Here is a 21,722-nt window from a genome sequence, read left to right on the forward strand (position 1 = left end):
CAATCCTACCATCATGCAAAACAGTTACAGGTTTTTGTTTCACAGTCATCTGGCAGGACGGTAGTACTTCCCTGGGTGGTTGCTGTCTACCAACCTACTACCTACGTTAATAAAAATAAAATAAATGTATCTGAAATCACAATAAGCACAGTATATTGTGTAAAATTTAAAAAGAAATACCTTCATTTTTCTTTTTAGGTCACCCTGCCTCTGGGGGATATGGCCAGAAGAAGAAAATAAAAATATTGTGTACAAAATGTCATTGCATTAATATAATTTTGTGGGTGCAATAACAGCATACATTATGATTTAACAGTTATAATGTATTAATTTTCTATGTTTGTTCTGTTTATATTATTGACACATCACTAATCATATACATGTATGTATATATTGTCCTTAGGGTATTTGGTAATGGATGTTATAACTCTTTGATGAGAAGAGGCTTACCATACCTGATATATACCATGTTTATCTTTACTTTCCTTATGTGCATCTTCATTTATACTTGTGTATACCTCTTTTACCCAAGCATTCATATTCATGCCTTTCACTTGAGTTGCAGGCCTTTTATTTATTGTATTAAACCTGACAGACTTAGCTACCATATCTATCAGTTTTAACACTGACTTTTATTTACCATAACTAGAAATAAAACTCATTCATAAAGAAAAAAAAATTACAATACATTGGGTAGAATAGTTCACTATCATCCCACAGTCTGCAAAGGAAAATAGATGATGTTTTGGTCTGTCCTTTTTGATTATCAAGTCATGCCCCTTTCAGGTTTAGTGCTTAACTTGATTCTAACAATAATAATAATAACAAAAGTAACAATATCAAGTCATGACTTAATAATGGCTCAAGATGGACTAAAATGTTGTCCATAGTTTCTTCTCCAAATTCTGTGTTATTGGTGAAGAACCATTATGGTTGTTTAATATATTTATAGATGGGGTTGTAAAAGAAGTAAATGCTAGGGTGTTTGGGAGAGGGGTGGGATTAAATTATGGGAAATCAAATACAAAATGGGAAGTGACACAGTTACTTTTTGCTGACAATACTGTGCTTATGGATGATTCTAAAGAAAAATTGCAGAGGTTACTGGACGAATTTGGGAATGTGTATGAAGGTAGAAAGTTGAAAGCGAACATAAAAAAAGAGTAAGGTGATGAGAGTATCAAATGATTTAGATAAAGAAAAATTGGATATCAAATTGGGGAGGAGGAGTATGGAAGAAGTGAATGTTTTCAGATATTTGGGAGTTGACGTATCAGCGGATGAATTTATGAAGGATGAGGTTAATCATAGAATTGATGAGGGAAAAAAGGTGAGTGGTGCATTGAGGTATATGTGGAGACAAAGAACGTAATCTATGGAGGCAAAGAAGGGAATGTATGAAAGTATAGTGGTACCAACACTCATATATATGGGTGTGAAGCTTGGGTTGTAAATGCAGCAGCGAGGAGGCAGTTGGAGGCAGTGGAGATGTCCTGTCTAAGGGCAATGTGTGGTGTAAATATTATGCAGAAAATTCGGAGTGTGGAAATTAGGAGAAGGTTTGGAGTTAATAAAAGTATTAGAAAGGGTTGGAGGGAGGGGGTAAAGGAGGTTTTGTGGGCGAGGGGCTTGGACTTCTAGCAAGTGTGCGTGAGCGTGTTAGACAGGAGTGAATGGAGACGAATGGTATTTGGGACCTGACGAGCTGTTGGAGTGTGAGCAGGGATTTAGTGAAGGGATTCAGGGAAACCGGTTATTTTATATAGCCGGACTTGAGTCCTGGAAATGGGAAGTACAATACCTGCACTTTAAAGGAGGGGTTTGGGATATTGGCAGTTTGGAGGGATATGTTGTGGATCTTTATATGTACAGTGGTCCCTCGATAATAGTCGGGCTCGATAGTCATCCTTTTCGGAAATCGCTGCGTTATTTTAGTCCAACCATTGGCTTACAAATGGTCGGTTGACTCGCTAATCGTCGTTCGCCCTGGACGCATACTCTTGACTCTGAGCCACCTCGGCCTCCCTTCCCAGCCAGTGTGCCATTGTTTACCAGTGAGCGACAGTCCCTTAAGTGTTCATACGAAATATTTCATAATATTCCATTCATTTTAGTGCTTGCAGGTGCTAAATAAGCTACCATGGCTCCAAAGAAAGCTCCTAGTGCCAAGAAGGTGAGAAATACGATTGAATTTAAGAAAAACATCATTGAACAATATGAAAGTGGCCTTCGTGTGGCCGAACTGGCTAGGATGTATAACAAATCCCGTACAACCATATCTTCCATCGCAGCCAAGAAAAAGGAAATCGAGGAAGCTGTTGTTGCAAAGGGTGTAAATATGCTGACAAAAATGAGATCACCAGTACTCAAAGAGGTTGAGAAGTTATTATTAGTGTGGATAAACGAGAAGGAGGAAGGAGGAAGGAGGAGGAAGAGAGATGGAATAAGGTGCCTTCTTCAGAAATTAAGGAGATTTTTGAAATGTGGGGTAGGATGGAAAGATTTCTGGAGAAACATCACCCTGAGAAGGATATTGCAAGCCATATCGGCAACTTGTACAGTGACAGAGTCTTGGCCCATTTTAGGGAAGTTTTAGAGAGATGCCAGAAACAGAGCTCTCTGGACACTTTTTTTGTGAGACAGGACTCCAGTGACTCTCAAGCTGGTCCTAGTGGCATTAAGAAATAGAAGAGAAGTAACTCCAGAAAAGGACTTGGTACCTAAGGTATTCTGGGCACCTCTGCAAAAACAGTGGTTATATGTAAGTGAGGTGAAAGTGTTGAATGATGATGAAAGTATTTTCTTTTTGGGGATTTTCTCTCTTTTTGGGTCACCCTGCCTCAGTGGGAGACAGCCGACTTATTAAAAAAAATATATATAATTTTTTTGATATACCTGCACTCTGAAGGAAGGGTGAGGATATTCTTATTTTGAAGGGCTGTCTGAACTGTGATGTCAGTACACTTCTGGCAAAACAGCGATTGAAAGAGTGACAGTGATTGTTTTTTCTCATTTTTGGGGGCGGGAGATTACTCTCCTGCCCCAGTGGGAGACAATCAGTGTGCAAAAAAACATAAAAACACTTATGACTATGATCCAAGATGGGCTAAGACACACACATTGTTGCAGGTCTATCTGTTAGCATCGTGTTCACCATGGGAACTAGTGAAGCAGCGTCGTCTCTGGTGTATTTTTGTGATGTGGCTGTTGCTGGGGGTCACATGTTTGATCTTATCCCTCGCTTCTATGATACTGCATATTTTTGCTGCAACACATATTTCATACACCTTCATACATCCTCAGTAAGTATTTGGTTATCCAACAAAGTGTTTCCACTTTATTGCTAGTAACATTTCCATCTCAGATTTATATTTTAGTTTTATACAATAATGCTGGTATTCGGAAGTTCAAAAAGAAAATTTTTGAAGTAAATTTCATGGACCAGGCCATGTGGGTGTTGACCCCTGGAACACCCTTCAGGTATACTCCAGGCATGTATACTGTATACATGCACTGTACGTAGTAAATTTGTTCTAATTTTTTTTTTTATGACATTTTCCCAAATGAGTTTCTGGTTAATATAAATTTGAGTCCCTTCAGATTATCTGGATGCCAGCAAAGGGCTGTTGATCCATGAAATTAGATCTACTCTTCCCTTTTCTGGACTGAAATTGATTGTCTCCCATTCAACCACTTCCCAGATGTGTGACACTTATGCATTTAGTGCTCTCTTGTGAATGTATTGATAATAATATAAATCTTGGTATTTATGAGTACTGTATTCCTTTATGAGAGATGAACAATACAGGTTCAGGATGTCCTTGCATCTCAACTTTTCTTTTGTTATAAATATATTCACCTTTTGCTATAAGAGTACTCATTGTTTGTTATAGGTGTGCTTTCATGTTTTTTATTATTAACCCTTTGACTGTTTCAGGCCCCTTTCTGAAACTGTCATTCTATGTCGCTAAATTTTTGAAAAAAAAAAATTATTTTTTCTTATGAAATGATAATCTTTTCCCGATGGTAATGACACCAAAAGTTCGAAATTTGGTCAAAAACTCATGGAATTATGCTCCTGCAAAGTTAGCGGTCTCAGCGACATATGCGTATCGGCGATTTCGCCGACTTTGAGCCCTATTTTCAGCCAATTCCGTTTTTCCAGTTGACCAAACTCATAGCTATTTCTTTAGAACTCCATTTTATCTATCAGCTGAGTACAAGAAACCGCCCATTTACCAATTTGGACTACCCAATATTGTGGTCAGAAATTGGCAATTTGGCCAATTTCACGCAAACTAAAAAAGATGCCAATTTCAAAATAGGGTCCAGAATAAACAAGGTAGACATTCTTGGCACTAAAATAACATATCCTCTGTTCATTAGTCACATCTCTAGGCCCCTCTTATATTATTATTGCTTTCTATTTTGATTTTTTATTCATACAAAAAAATACAAAATTTACTGTTATGCAGACTACTGCATTATTGTAAAAATGGTATAAATAATATCAGTGCACTAGTGAAAGAATATTAGACTCCCCAGTTGACGTGTATTGGACGTGTGGTGTGATTTGTTTACTCTTGAACATTGGTAAAAATCGAACATTTCCGCTACTTTGAGCTCAGTTTCAAGGTCATTTTCATCATCAAAGTAATGAAAATCATCTCTATTTCTGTAATATGTTTTCCATTCTATCACCTAAGACCATGAAAACACAAATACATCAATAAATACTATACGAAAATACACCTCAAAGTCGGCGTTTTAATCCAAAAAAACGATCAGAGTTTTTTTTTTCTCATTATGCACTGTGTGCTGCAGGATTTTTTTTATGTGGTGCACACTGACCACACAGACCCATTCTCTCACATGTAGGCCTACCAGCTTTCTTCCGCTTGATTTGAAGCCGCTAGAATTATTAAGTATATATACGTCTGAAACACTGGCTCGTAAGACGTATATATACAACCAAAACAGTCAAAGGGTTAACACACTGGCCGATTCCCACCAAGGCAGGGTGGCCCGAAAAAGAAAAACTTTCACCATCATTCACTCCATCACTGTCTTGCCAAAAGGGTGCTTTACACTACAGTTTTTAAACTGCAACATTAACACCCCTCCTTCATTTTATTTTATGCATATTAATAATGGAAAGGAGTCTCTCCATAATCATAAGATGTAATTAAAATGCTGGGAGCAAGGGGTTGATAACCCCTTCTCCTGTACAAAGTACTAAATGCAAGAAGAAGGTAAACTTCATTGTTTTCTTCTTTTTTGGGTCACCCTTATTTGGTGGGAGACAGCTGGTATGTTAAAAAAATAAATAACAATTGCCAAGTTCAGAAGGTCATTTGAGTTGTGATATTCATGTAATTCTGGCAAGACAGCTAGTGAACGGATGATTGGTAATTGTTTCTTTTTTGTGCATGAGGAGGAGGAGGTCACCGAACCATGAAATCAAATTTAAATTAATTTTTTATTGCTTATTAGTCATACATTTGAATTGGTTGGAGATGGCCAGTGTGGTAAAAAAAAATGCCAAGTGATTACAACATATGGAGGAAATTCTTTCGATATACTTGTTCTGTGGACTATAAACTCACTTATTTGGATTAATGGGAGCTAGAACCCTTGAGCGAATTTGTGTTTGTTTCGCTGATTTTTTAACGTAATAATTTTGTTTAAAAACTAGTAAATTAAATGCAAGTCATCATGTCACTGCATGTTTTTAACTAAAAAAAATTATTCCACAAGACCAGACACTAAACAGTGGATTTTTTCAGAATCACTTCAAAGTAATCATCCAGAATTTTTAGTTGAATAACATTATGGAACAAATTTCCGGTACCTTTGTAAAATTCTCCAGGTACTGTACTATGACAGTGACTTCACCCTCCTGTCAGCAAACTGCAGAATTATTTGTTATTATTGTCTTCATGTGGAAGCATAAACCTTTGTGGATAATGCAGCACCTGACAAGCCATTGGAAAACAAAAGGATGATTTGATACAGTTTCAGGTATTGACTCAAAAGTCATTAAGCATACATTAAAGAAATCCATTTCAATTTTGCAGCGAATAGTATTTTTCATATTGTACTCATTTCACATGCTTTATTTTACTGCACTTCATATGTATCAGGAAAATATTTATAACTTGGTATTTTCTGAAATATTATAGAAGTAAAACAGAGGCAATACTCCTGTGTGCTGGTGCATTAGGATCACTGTGGTTGGGAGATGTCGTGGTGGTGATGGGCGTGCTGTTGTACTGTACACAATGTCACTTACTCTCCAGGCTTCTTGACATCATCAGAACGACATTATATCAGGGTACAACTTCACTTATGGGTATCAAAAAGGTAATTTATATATTTTTTTTCACTGCATACAATAAGACAGATCACCTTGATTCCTGACAATACTATCTTTATTGTGGATTGTGGCACCAATAAATACAAATATCCCACAAAGCCTTTTCCCTCTCATATACCAACAGTACTAATGTTGTATATATTTCTAGCTCTCAGTAGTAAGCATACAAGAGGAATCAATCCTGTGCCATGTGTTGCATTGAAGGATAAGAGTCTGGTGCACCAGAAATTTGCTTCATTATATCAGGCATTCAGCCATAATTTATTTCAGACATCTCCAGAACATTACAAAACTTCTACAGTACGTACATACAAAAAGAAGCCTAATTAACTGTTTTATCATGTGCAAAAAATTTGGTACACCAGGTTCAATGTGTCACAGATATGACTACACTCTTCCAACAACTATACAGTACAGTAATAGAAACAGAGCATGCAAGGACACTTTAAGAGGTCTTGTCCTAGGATACTCAGCATACATACAGATAATGCACTTCACTTTAGCATTATTTAGAGTCCATACAATAAAATCAGTCTCAAAATTTAATTGTTAACACTTTTTATGCATGAGTTTCTCTATATTATCCTGAATTATTAGTATATATAGAATTCAGGAGGAATATATTTTAATGAAGTGTTGCCTGAAAATAGGAAGAGATGCTCAGAAAAATTACAAAGTGGTTGTAGAGTTAGTTGAAAAGTTCTTGGCTTGCAACTTGAAAGTACAGTATTTTCTTTATTAGTGCTGCTTACAGTGCAGCAGTCTGAATAATCTGTTCAGTGATGGAGTGTGTGATGGAATTAGTGATGATGAAAGTGTTTCTTCTTTCTCACATCACCCTGCCTGGGTGGGAAACAGCCAATGTGTTAATAAAAAAATAAAGCTTAACCCATAAACGGTCCAAACGTATATATACATTTTTACAGCTAGTGCCCCAAACGTATATATACGTTTTATTTGTCATACATTCAACATTGCCACGATAAGCCAGAGTTGCCTAGACATGAGAGAATGGGTGTGTGCACTCACTGTGTGCCATATTAAAATAATTGGGGATGCCAGGGTACCATATGCTCTTTTTTCCTATTAAAAAAAAAAGATTTTTTTTTTTTCTTAAAAAAGTTGGGGCACTACGGTAGAGAACGTATATATACGTTTGGACCGTTTACGGGTTAAACGAAGCTGTGGTCTGTCATATAATAATTATTGAGCAAAAAGGCATAGGAACAAAACTGGAAGATATTTCACAACCCATTCTTAAATATCAACAAAATATTAATATGCTTATAAAACACACCAAAGCAAACTTTTATAAATCAGGTCTTATAGTAAATTTCTCACTTTTTTTTTTCAGCAAATTGATGAAACTTCGAGATTTCTGCGCCACCTGAACCAAGAACTTGGCTTAAGTGTTGGATTGTACCTTTGTCTTGTTGCTTTCAGAGGTATTACAGCTGCTACAAGCCTTTTCTCAACAATTAAACATTATGAAATCTCAGGAGTAAGTGATGTAGTATTAGAATACTGAATTGATATGTTTGGTGCATGTTATTTATCTAAACATTTAGTAAATTGGCATGTTAATTCCTAAAAATATAACTTTCCATTTAAAATCTTATGGTTAAAAAGCAAAAGAGATATGCAAAAAATACACATTTTATAAATTAACCACATTTTTAATCACTAAACTATCTTATAATATGACTGAGAATTGACATTTTTTGTAAAGTCACACAAAATCAGGTAAATAGAGTTTAATTTTTTATGGTCATTATAATATTTTACTAATGTTAATGAATTCTTTACCTGTAAAATAACAGCAGTTATTGATACATACTTATACGTATAATAATTACAGGGGTCAGAAGTTCTTGGTGTTAACAGCATGCAGAGAAATTCTGAAAATAGCTCTGACATAAGCAGAGAACCTGCTTTTGCAGAGGATACAATATTAGATAATACTAAATTGTGGCTGCATATCTCAGCCATGATTACCAACATTCTACCATGGCTTCTGCTGACTTTAATGCCACTCTGCATGGCTGCACGAGTCTCAAGCAATTACCAGACACTGAACAAGGTGAGACTAACTAAAGATTCTTACCATTTCTTTACCTACTTGTGTTAATGCCATTCTGTTTGAAGTGATGTACTTTTTATCTTAATTAAATCCATTCATTGTCCATGCTGTAGTACTATGAGTTTGAGGTCACTGTTGGTGCCATAGTACTACGGGTCTATGTGGTAAGTGTACACTGTATAAAAAACAGTCCTGCAGCATGCAGTGCATGGTGTATTTTCATATTGTTTTATTGTTGTATTCTTGGTTTCTTGGTCTCATTTGATAGAATGGAATATATATTACAGAAATAGAGATGATTTTGATTGGTTTTAGCACTAAAAATAGCTTGAAATTGAGCTCAAATTAGTAGAAATGTTCAATTTTTTGCTGATATTCAAGAGTAAACAGATCACGTCACTCGTCCAATACACTTCCAACTGGTGGGCCTAATATGCATTCACGAATGTGCTGATATTATTTATACAATTATTACAATATTACATAGCAGTAAATCTTCTATTTTTTGTGTGAATGTGCAATCAAAATGGAATTTGTATATAAAGCCTGGGAATGTAACTAATGAACAGAGAAATGTTATTTTAGTGCCAGGAATGCCTGCATTGTTTATTCTGGGCCCTATTTTGAAATTTGTGTGGCCAATTTACCAATTTCTGATTACTGTTTGGTAGTTGAAGTACTTGATTGGGTGGTTTCTTGTGTTCATTCAGTAAAATTGAAGACACATTTTTTTTTTTTCAACAAGTCGGCCGTCTCCCACCGAGGCAGGGTGACCCAAAAAGAAAGAAAATCCCCAAAAAGAAAATAATTTCATCATCATTCAACACTTTCACCTCACTCACACATAATCACTGTTTTTGCAGAGGTGCTCAGAACACAACAGTTTAGAAGCATATACGTATAAACATACACAACATATCCCTCCAAATTGCTAATATCCATTAGCATGTATTAGCAAAATAGCAAAGAATTTTGTCTACTGGAACAATGTAATTGGCCCCAAATATGACTCAAACTGGGCAAAATCGCTGATGCTTAAATATCACCAACACATCAAAATTTGCAAGAGCATAATATTGTCAATTTTCCATCAAATTCCATACTTTTTGTTTTATTACCTTCAGAAAAAATTCTCTATCATTTCATTAAAAAATAACAGAAAATTTTTTGAAAATTCCTGAACACTGTGGACAAGTTTCAGACCAGGGGTCTGGACATGAAATGGTTATGTATGACACTGTTACGGTTTCTTTCATGGTAACTCACGCCCTTATAACATAGACTTTTTTTTTTATCCCATTTTGTAAATCAACTTAAAAAATTAGATGTTCATATTTACATACGAATTCAACAAATGTGTTGCCTAATTATTTTTAGTCGTGCCTGAATTTTTTTTTTTTTGTATTGGATTTGCAAAAAAACAAATACAGCACTCTCAAATTCTTTGTAATGTCATACCCATCTAATGTGCTTTTTTTTTTTCAAATAACAATTGGACTGAATTCTGTGGACTAATGTTTCAAGTGTTCCTATGAGATTTTAAATTGTTAAGGTGCTTTAAATATTTACTGAAGAATAGTTCCCAGTTGAAAAAAGGTATTAAACATATGAAAAAATGTTCTTTATAGACCATACATTAGGATATACAGTAATATGTGTTAATTTTTTGTTTTCAAGAAGTCAGCCGTCTCCCACCGAGGCAAGGTGACCCAAAAAGAAAGAAAATCCCCAAAAAGAAAATAATTTCATCATCATTCAACATTTTCACCTCACTCATACATAATCACCGTCTTTGCAGAGGCGCTCAGATACGACAGTTTACAAGTCCCTCCAAACTGTCAATATCCTAAACCCCCTCCTTGAAAGTGCAGGCATTGTATGTCCCATTTCCAGGACTCAAGTCCGGCTAACCAATTTCCGTAAATCCCTTCACTAAATATTACCCTGCTCACACTTCAATAGCTCGTAAGATTCCAAAAACCATTCGCCTCCAATCACTCATATCTGACACGCTCACACACGCTTGCTGGAAGTCCAAGCCCCTCGCCCACAAAACCTCCTTTACCCCCTCCCTCCAACCTTTTTTGAGGACGATCCCTACCCCGCCTTCCTTCCCCTACAGATTTATACGCTCTCCAAGTCATTCTTCTTTGATCCATTCTCTCTAAATGACCAAACCACCTCAACAATCCCTCTTAAGCCCTCTGATTAATACATTTAGTAACTCCACACCTCCTCCTAATTTCCACACTCCAAATTCTCTGCATAATACTTACACCACACATTGCCCTTAGACAGGACATCTCCACTGCCTCCAGCCACCTCCTCGCTGCAGCATTTGCAACCCAAGCTTCACACCCATATATGAGTGTTGGTACCACTCTACTTTCGTACATTCTCTTCTTTGCCTCCATGGATAATGTTTTTTTGTTTCCACAGATACCTCAGCGCAGAACTCGCCTTTTTTCCTTCATCAAGTCTTTGGTTAACCTCATCCTTCATAAACCCATCTGCTGACAAGTCAACTCCCAAATATCTGAAAACATTCACTTCTTCCATACTCCCTCTCTCCAATGTGATATCCAGTTTTTCTTTATCTAAATCATTTGATACCCTCATCACCTCACTCTTATCTATGTTCACTTTCATCTTTCTACCTTTACACACCCTCTCAAACTAATCCACAATATGTATGGATTTATATATGGATTTATGAAGGATGAGGTTAATTGTAGAATTGATGAAGGAAAAAAGGCGAGTGGTGTGTTGAGGTATATGTGGAGACAAAAAGCGTTATCTATGGAGGCAAAGAAGGGAATGTATGAAAGTATAGTAGTACCAACACTCTTATATGGTTGTGAAGCTTGGGTTGTGAATGCAGCAGCATGGAGGTGGTTGGAGGCAGTGGAGATGTCCTGTCTAAGGGCAATGTGTGGTGTGAATATTATGCAGAAAATTCAGAGTGTGGAAATTAGGAGAAGGTGTGGAGTTAGTAAAAGTATTAGTCAGAGGGCTGAAGAGGGGTTGTTGAGGTGGTTTGGTCATTTAGAGAGAAAAGATCAAAGTAAAATGACATTGAGAGCGTATAAACCTGTAGGGGAAGGAAGGCGGGGTAGGGGTTGTCCTCAAGAAGGTTGGAGGAAGGGGGTAAAGGAGGTTTTGTGGGCGAGGGGCTTGGACTTCCAGCAGGAGTGCATGACCATGTTCGATAGAAGTGAATGGAGACGAATGGTATTTGGGACCTGACAAGCTGTTGGAGTGTGAGCAGGGTAATATTTAGTGAAGGGATTCAGGGAGACCGGTTATTTTTATATAGCCAGACTTGAGTCCTGGAAATGGGAAGTACAGTGCCTGCACTTTAAAGGAGGGGTTTGGGATATTGGCAGTTTAGATTGATATGTTGTGTATCTTTATACGTATATGCTTATAAACTGTTGTATTCTGAGCACCTCTGCAAAAACAGTGATTATGTGTGAGTGAGGTGAAAGTGTTAAATGATGATGAAACTATTTTCTTTTTGGGGATTTTCTTTCTTTTTTGGGTCACCCTGCCTCGGTGGGGGACGGCTGACTTGTTGAAAAAAAAAAATACATATATATATAAATCTTTCTTCTTCTTTCTTTCAACACACCGGCCGTATCCCACCAAGGCGGGGTGGCCCAAAAGGAAAAACGAAAGTTTCTCCTTTCAAATTTAGTAATATATACAGGAGAAGGGGTTACTAGCCCCTTCCTCCAGGCATTTCAGTCGCCTCTTATGACACGCATGGCTTACGGAGGAAGAATTCTGTTCCACTTCCCCATGGAAAATATATATAAATCCTAGGTAGTATTTTGGTAGGCAGCAGTTACCCAGGGAGGTACTACTGTCCTGCCAAGTGAGTAAAAAACAAAAGCCTGTAATTGTTTTACATGATGGTAGGATTGCTGGTGTCTTTTTTCTGTCTCATAAATATGCAAGATTTCAGGTACACCTTGCTTCTTCTACTTACACCTAGGTCACACTATACATACATGTACAAGCATATATATATATATATATATATATATATATATATATATATATATATATATATATATATATATATATATATATATATATATATATATATATATATATATATTTATTTATATTTATATATATATATATATATATATATATTGGCAGTTTGGAGGGATATGTTGTGTATCTCTATACGTATATGCTTCTAAACTGTTGTATTCTGAGCACCTCTGCAAAAGCAGTGATAATGTGTGAGTGTGGTGAAAGTGTTGAATGATGATGAAAGTATTTTCTTTTTGGGGATTTTCTTTCTTTTTTTTTGGGTCACCCTGCCTCGGTGGGAGACGGCCGACTTGTTGAAAAAAAAAAAAAAAAATATATATACACACCCCTCTGGGTTTTCTTCTATTTTCTTACTAGTTCTTGTTCTTGTTTATTTCCTCATCTCCATGAGGAAGTGGAACAAAATTCTTCTTCCGTAAGCCATGCATGTCGTAAGAGACGACTAAAATACTGGGAATATGGGGCTGGTAACCCCTTCTCCTGTATACATTACTAAAGTTAAAGAGAGAAACTTGTGTTTTTCTTTTATGGGCCACCCTGTCTCGGTGGGATACGGCCAGTTTGTTGAAAGAAGAAGATATATATAAATCATGATTTAACAGACCTCAGTTTAATGAAACTTGGAATTAATCAACAGAATTTAAAATTTTTCATTGTTGTTTAGTTTTTGAAAAAAATCTCTTCATTTGGACTTAACAGTCAATTGGCATTCCAAAACATCTTATCCCTGCTATTAGTCTGTTAAACTGAGGTTTCAGTGTTGTTCTTTCATTTCAGTCATCAATATTATGAATCATCAAAGCTAATTCAGTTTTCCTTCATCATCAGGCTGGGTGCCAATTACATGGCCGACCCTTTGGCTATCAGTCAACACCTCAGCAGGACATCGATTCATTTTTACTGTACGTTTCCAATTTACATTTGCAGGCAAAGATATTATGGATTCCTGTAAGGACTTATTTTCTTGTGTCAGTACTAGTTTTATCAGTCATGAGCTTGATCATTCTGAGTTATTTATATGTCTAAGTAATGAAAATTGTTGATGTAAAGCTTTTAAAATTAGTAGAAAAATACTGTACATTGTATCCAAAATATGTTCTGTGATATGATTAGGTGTATTGGTATTGCTAGTCTGCCTTCAGAACACTTGCTGTATAATTTTGGCCATCTGTAACATTACATGGAAAGCTCACGTAAAAAACCTTCCACAAAACTGATTGCTACAAGTTATTATATTCATGGGTATGCAAAAACTGTAGGGAACATATTGTGCCTGGGAACTGGGAGGTAATTAAGCTTGATCCAAGGAAGTGGATAATAGCTCCAATTCCCTGATCAAGAGCTTTTCACTAGTGTCAAAGTAACCCCCTTCAACAACTCTACAACTTAATCCTCTTACACTTAAACACACTTTTTAAATAACCCTGGCTTATTATGGATAAGTGCTGGAATAAGTTGACAGGAAGTGACAAAGACACTTATGTTTGCAGAGAAACCTTAATTGCAACATTTCATCCAGGACTGGGCTTTAGCATGTATACAAAAACAGACTCACAGCCTTATAAGACAAACAAGAACCCTGAGGTCAGGCTCAGCAGAGGTCACAAGTGAGGTCATGGGGAGAGAGAGAGAGGTCAGACAATATACTTATTTAGGTGCCAGTGTCAAGGGTAAGGAGGATGAGGAGCAGGGTCAGGTCCATAGGAAACATGAAACAATATATGAGATGTAGATGATTTATCTGTAATATAAATGTTTTCTATGAACTTAACCCTGTACCATTCTCCACCCCCAGCACACTGACATCTAAATATGCATATTGTTTAATCAGTCTCTTTCCCAGTGACCTCACTTGTGACCTATCTGAACCTGACCTCAGTGTCTTTCTCGCTTTATTACACAATATTGTTAGGCCTTGATGAACTGTCAAAGTTGGACCGAAAAATTGTCATAAGTTTCAGTCTTCTATGTGCAGATTGTTTGTATAAAAATACTTTTGTTCTAATCTCTTTGTTAATGGAGTGAATGATGGTGAAAATGTTTCTTTCTCGGTTTCCCTATCTCAGTGGGAGATGGCAGTATGTTAAAAAATATATAAATACACCTACCATCCGACTTACGACCAAGCTTGGTTCCGACCAACCGGTCGTAAGTCGAAATGGATGTAAGTCGAACCTTTGAAAATTGCCGACATATTGGGTAGGGCATAATGTCAAAACTTTCCTATATAAACTACCTACATAATACTGTAATGTAATGTACAATCATTATTTCATTCTTTTTACCATAATTTACAAATATTGTTGTATTTTAATTATTTATGTACTGTATATAATGTATACATGGTAATGATATGTATTGTAAATTTTACATCGCATACAGTATCATATGTTACTATTATCTTTATGTATTGTCGACACAGTGGAATGGGAGAATACCACTGGTAGTGTCATCCAGCCAGAATGTTGTATAACCTATACCCTAAGTAAAGAGAAAACTCTGGAACATGTGTAATACGTATCCGGCTGGTTGGCCGGGTCTGTGGGTGGCTGGCTGGCTGGATGGGTGGGTAGGTGGCTGGATGATGGGTGGGTAGGTGGCTGGATGGGTGGGTGGGTGGCTGGATGGGTGGCTGGATGGATGGGTGGGTGGCTGGATGGATGGGTGGCTGGATGGGTGGGTGGGTGGGTAGTTGGCTGTCTGGCTGACCGAATGTGGCTGTCTCTTTGTATCTCTCTCTCTCTGTATCTCTCTCTCTCTGTATCTCTCTCTCTGTATCTCTCTCTCCCTCTCTCTCTCTCTCTCACTGGTACACGTGAGTCAAGTTATCATACATATTAAAAATTACCTTGGATAACCCCAAAAATCCAGACAAAGTGCTATACAGTGGATCTGTGCTCCAGGGGCTTGGACTTCCAGCAAGCATGCGTGAGCGTGTTAGATAGGAGTGAATGGAGACGAATGGTACTTGGGACCTGACGATCTGTTGGAGTGTGAGCAGGGTAATATTTAGTGAAGGGATTCAGGGAAACCGGTTATTTTCATATAGTCGGACTTGAGTCCTGGAAATGGGAAGTACAATACCTGCACTTTAAAGGAGGGGTTTGGGATATTGGCAGTTTGGAGGGGTATGTTGTGTATCTTTATATGTGTATGCTTCTAGACTGTTGTATTCTGAGCACCTCTGCAAAAACAGTGATAATGTGCGAGTGTGGTGAAAGTGTTGAATGATGATGAAAGTATTTTCTTTTTGGGGATTTTCTTTCTTTTTTGGGTCACCCTGCCTCGGTGGGAGACGGCCGACTTGTTGAAAAAAAAAAAAAAAATTAATAATCATTATTATTACAATAATACATATGTACTAATATTAATATTATTATTATTAAGCTATAATATAATCGTGTCCACTCATTACTTACCTTAAAATATCTGTAGTTTTAATGTAGAGTGAGAGGTGAGTAAACAAGATTAAATGAATAAATGAGAGAGAGAATGAGAATGTAGAATGTTCACGAGTTATGTAAACAAACGTTGTTGTTGTTGTTACCAGCCCCGACACGAACGATTCCTGTTCACTGTCAAGCTGACCAGAAAAACATCTCATATTTGTTAATTTATATGTTATGTAGCATGTTTATTATATAATTTTGAAAAAAATCATAGATGGATTAAGCAAAATGTCTACATTAACATTTTATACACATTTAATGCACCTCAGTGATTATTATTGTTATTATCATTATTAATATGGCATCTTCAAGACCAAGTACACTCTTAATGAGTGGCTCTGAGACAGACAAGCAGACAAAGACAGACACACAGGTAGACAGAAAGACAGACACACAGGTAGACACAGAAAGACAGACACACAGGTAGACATAAAGACAGACACAGGTAGACATAAAGACAGACACAGGTAGACAGAAACACACAGGTAGACAGAAAGACACACAGGTAGACAGAAAGACACACATGTAGACAGAAAGACAGACACACAGGTAGACATAAAGACACACAGGTAGACAGAAAGACACACAGGTAGACAGAAAGACAGACACACAGGTAGACAGAAAGACACACTAGTAGACAGACAGACACACAGAGATACAGACAGATATACAGGCAGACAGATACAGACAGGTTTATGTGCAACAGTGAAAAATAGAGAGTTCGAGAGTAAGAGCCTTTCTTGCCACAATCTCAAGTGCAAAATTCAGACTTCATCTTAGGGGCCATGGTGAAATTTACTGTCCAGTTAGTACAGTTAATACAGTATGATGCTGCTGATAGGACAGGGTTACTCAAACTGATGCTGCCTGCATGACACATTGCCCCCGCGAGTATTGTCAAATATTGTACAGTGGTGTGCATCAGCCGGCCCAGCCCAGCTGCCGGCCCAGCCCAGCTGCCAGCCCAGCCCAGCTGCCAGCCCAGCCCAGCTGCCAGATGCACGGTCGTAAGTCGAGTGGACGTATGTCGAGCAGGTCATAAGTCGGATGGTAGGTGTATATATAAGGGGAAGTGGAACAGAATTCTTCCTCCATAACCCATGCGTGCCATAAGAGGTGATTAAAATGCCAGGGGCAAGGAGCTAGTAATCCCTTCTCCTGTATATATTATTAAATTTAAAAGGAGAAACTTTCGTGTTTCCTTTTGGGCCACCCTGCCTCGGTGGGATATGGCCGGTTTGTTGAAAGAAAGATATACAGTGGCATCTCGGGATACGAACTTAATTCGTTCCAGAACGCTGTTCGAGTGCCGATACCAAATGAATTTGTTCCCATAAGGAATAATGTAAATTACATTAATCCCTTTCAGACCCCCAAAAATACACTTACAAAAGCACTTACATAATTGTTCAAGTTTTGAGCTGTTCGTATCCCAAGGTACCACTGTATATATATTAGTTTAGATTTTATTTTATACTGCAAATAATTACAGTAATTAATTATTTGACATTTATCATTTTACAGTGTACTTGTTCAATCCAGCACCCAAACACACAATGATAGAAAGAACTGTCCTACAAAAAGGAATCACAAAAATATGTGATAATCCTTTGGGGTTGAAAAATCCTATTAACATTTTTCTTGAGGGGCTGGATAATCATTTATCTACTGTGTTACTAAAAATAAAAATCGCGAGTTTTAACACTTAATAATTTGTGTCAAAATCCCTACTTGTACTTAATACAGTACTGTTACTTTCAGCTAGTATTGATAAATGTGATACCAGTGTAAGAAATTTTGGAAGTTCATCTTGTCTATAATATATGTATCTATTTCTCATAATTATTGTCACTTTTGCACATATTTATGTATAGTAAGGAGGAATTAAATTTTTTGTAGAGAACTGTATGCAATAGGTGCGCTGATTTACTTATAGTGATCCTAGATTGAAAAAATCTCTAGATGAGCAAATGCTCATTATAAACTTGTTCTACACTAATATGCTCCAATCATCATCTGTGATAAATGATTACAATAATAAATATATTAAGTGTACATTATTAAAATCATTGTTTTAATTGTTATAATATTCTACAACAATAATTGAAACTACAGGAGGGCACTGTTCATGCAGCTCTAAATATGGCACTGGTCGTCCTTTCCTTACACAACTGTTGTATGAAAATGGCGATAACGGCAGAGGAGTGGTAAAAGCACTGAACATAATGAACAATGGCTCAGTTGAAGGCCAACAAAAATGTGGAACACTGAAAAATAGGTGCTGTATACGTGGAGCCCTCCTGTATTTAATTTGTGTTATTATTTATAATAATGTATTTTACAGAAACAGTCCACACTTAAGAAATAACTTGTGATAACATTTTGATTATCCTGGATCATTAAGGTAGTAGTCCAGGACTTGTGTCTTGACAGTGGTTCAGGATGGACTGAAATGTTATCTTAAGTTTACTTTCTTAAGTGCAGACTATTTATGAATTGCTCCAATTGTGGTATTGTGAATTTTATTATTTTATAAAGTGCAGTACAGCCTCTCCTCACTTAGCAATGTACATGTACACCTACCATCCGACTTACAACCTGCTCGACTTACGACCACTCGACTTACGACCGTGTTTTTTATGCCAAATTTCTGGGAAATAAACAACTATTTGTGTTGTACACAGTGTTTATCCTAAACCTTACAGTATAAAATAGTGCTAACAACATAAAAAGTAAAGTAAAACATGAAATACCAAAATAAAACAATAAAATAAAGTCATTACAAGAATGTTTTGTTGATATTCAGTAGTAAAGTTTGACTTACGACCATTTCGACTTACGACCGGCTTCTCGGAACCGAACTTGGTCGTAAGTCGGATGGTAGGTGTACTTGTTTACCGATGCCTCGGACTTACGACAGGCTCTCTGACCAGTATACATACCTAAATAATGTATATTAGAGGCGATTTCCTCCATTCTGTTTATTACAGTATACAGGACACTACTGTATAAACATTTAAAAATATACCAGAATGTTATAAATGGTGCAAAGGTGACATTGAAATAATATCAAAGATAGTTAACACAAACCCACTATCATTATAGCATGCTCCTCACTTAGTGACAAATTTGTTTACCGACGTGGTCTTAGGAACGGAACTCCATCGTTAAGTGAGGAGAGGCTGTACTATAAATATGAATTAATACTAATGCATATGTGTTATTTCATTTGATCATGATGTATGGTCTCTGCAAAAAAAAATTTGCCGCAGAAAAAATAGGAAAAAGGATGAAGAAACACAAATAGTTTAATGAACTTTATTAGGCAACTTAAAAAATACAAACATTAATGTGTTGTCATTCGACCTTTTGCTTTCATTATTTTTTTTAATCCTTTCTGTTCGGTACTTGATCGGCTGCAGACTTTTTTCTTGTTTTACACCAAAGATTTATTTTGCAACAACTGAAAATGCTATTTGGCATTTTAGCTTTTAATGAATGTTTTGTATTCTAAGTTATGCTAGTTTGTATTAAGAATGTGTCCTTTGTTTATAGTCACATACATAAAAACCAGGAGTAAGGAGTACTGTGTACTGAACACAAGAGCAAAGAAGACACTTGTACTTAAAAAAAAAAAAAATTGAATGAAAACAGTATCTTTGCCTGTCCATTCTGTGATAGACCTAAATACAAGGGAGAATTCAGAAATATGTACAGTACAGTACCTGCCAATTTTATTACATACCCTTGATGACGTAAGTAAAAGTTGAGTTAGTAAGAAAATGCAGTGCACATTTAAATTTCTAAAGAAATAAATCCTAAAGTAAAGACTTACGTGACTATCAATAGAATACTGTATGATAATTTTTTACATATGTATTACTTTGAAATGTACATTGTTTATATTTATTCATACCTTAGCAATAAGTACAGTACTCTGCAACGGCTTCTTTAGTCTTGATATGAAGAAAGCACTTTCTGTAGCTTTTCATTATTATTATTTCTGTTTATGGACACTGTCACTCTGCCAAGCAGAAGTCTTCCATGTTGCTGACACATACAAGGTTTTCATTTCAAACCACAGTATTTTTTTTTTTTTTTTACTGTACAGGAAGGCCCCGCTTTACGGCGTTTCACTTTACGGCGTTCCGCTAATACGGACATTTCAAATTATGACCAAAACTCACTATACGGCTCCCCCCACCTGACTTTCTAATACGGTCACCGTGCCCCACCCTGTTTGTTTACATTCTCCATGAGCTCAGTAAGCACTAAGTCTCTCCATTTTGTCTGGAAACTCCAAAATTTCAAATGTTTTTAAAAGTTATTTCATATTTTATATATACTCTGATAATTATACTTATGTATACCTGTACCTAAATAAACTTACATACATCGAGTCATTTAAATGTCGTATATTACGTTAATATACACATTTTCATTAATCCATCCATGATATTTTTTTCAAAATCATATAATAAACACGATGCATAACATATAAATAAGATAAATACACCCCACAGTAGAATAAATAAACAAATGTGAGATGTCGTAGCAGACGACTTGCACAAGTGGTGATAATAACAATACCGAGTCTCATTAAATGTCGTATATTACGGTAATATACACATTTTCATTAATCCATCCATGATATTTTTTTCAAAATTATATAATAAACACGATACATAACATAAAAAGATGATAAATACACCCCACAATAGAATAAATAAACATAAATATAAGATGTGGGAGCCACATAACTTGTACAAGTGACGCCAAGAATAACATTTTCTCTAATCTAACATAAGAGTAAATGTGTTACTGGGGGTAACTGTAGAAAATTATTCCTTTCGTATGTATGTAAGTAAGTTTATTCAGGTATACACAAATACAGTTACATAGATTATCATACATAACAACATACGTGTAGAGAACCTAGGATAACCCAAAAAAGTCAGTGTGACTTATTTCCATTGCCTTCACTCAGAGCTTCATTTCTTCTCAAAATGATGTTACATGAGAATGGGAGTGTTCTTCTTTATTAATTCTACCGTATCAATGTAGAGACAACCTGTACACAATGTAACTTGTACACAAACCAGACGTGTACACTTCGTTTGTTTACAAAACTTACCTTCGCCTGGTTTGTTTACATAACTGCGCCTGCCCCCTCTCATGTATTCATTCTTTCTCTCATTTATTCGTTTTATCTCATTTACTTACTCCTGACCCTACATTAAGACTACAAATATTTTAAGGTAAGTAATGAGTGAACTGTATATACATTTTATCGCTCTGGGATGCTTAAATATCATAGAATAGTATGTGTGGGTGGGGTGGCCTGGTGAGGCTATTACAATACATACCACACTTGATTTCTTACAATAAATACTACTTGTCTCACCCTAGATTAAGACTATAAATATTTTAAGGTAAGTAATGAGTGCACTATGTGTGTATTGTACCTTTTTATTGTTTTTTGATGCCTGGTTCTATTGCTAACTTAATATATGTTAGTGTAAACTTGTTATCTAGTGTTTGTATGCATTTATAAGTGGAAAAAAAGGGTGTTCCACTTTACGGCGATTTCCGCTTTACGGCGGTAGCCTGGAACCTAACTCGCCGTATAAGTGGGGCCTTCCTGTATGTACTGAGGTCTTTGACCTATGATGGCTGATCATAAGCATTGATTTTGTGCTCCCTGAACCATTTGTCACAAAGAATTTGGGGCTTAGGTTGATAACATTCCCAT

General features: G+C 36.4%; 1 protein-coding gene across 2 annotated transcripts in view; it reads left to right on the forward strand.

Annotated features, from left to right (window-relative positions):
- Nucleotides 1–13,998, forward strand: part of GrlHz (Gustatory receptor-like Holozoa) — a 29,726-nt gene extending 15,728 nt beyond the window's left edge. For both annotated transcript variants that reach the window (XM_053787343.2, XM_053787344.2), the window contains 5 exons: nt 3,130–3,302; nt 6,183–6,363; nt 7,731–7,877; nt 8,235–8,456; nt 13,350–13,998. In XM_053787343.2, coding sequence (XP_053643318.2) covers nt 3,130–3,302; nt 6,183–6,363; nt 7,731–7,877; nt 8,235–8,456; nt 13,350–13,547 — 921 coding nt within the window. In that variant the 3' untranslated portion in view covers nt 13,548–13,998. The remainder of the gene's footprint in view (nt 1–3,129; nt 3,303–6,182; nt 6,364–7,730; nt 7,878–8,234; nt 8,457–13,349) is intronic.
- Nucleotides 13,999–21,722: the final 7,724 nt, after the last annotated feature.

The sequence above is a fragment of the Cherax quadricarinatus genome, chromosome 14 (assembly GCF_038502225.1).
Source record: "Cherax quadricarinatus isolate ZL_2023a chromosome 14, ASM3850222v1, whole genome shotgun sequence".
Classification (NCBI taxonomy): Eukaryota; Metazoa; Arthropoda; class Malacostraca; order Decapoda; family Parastacidae; genus Cherax; species Cherax quadricarinatus.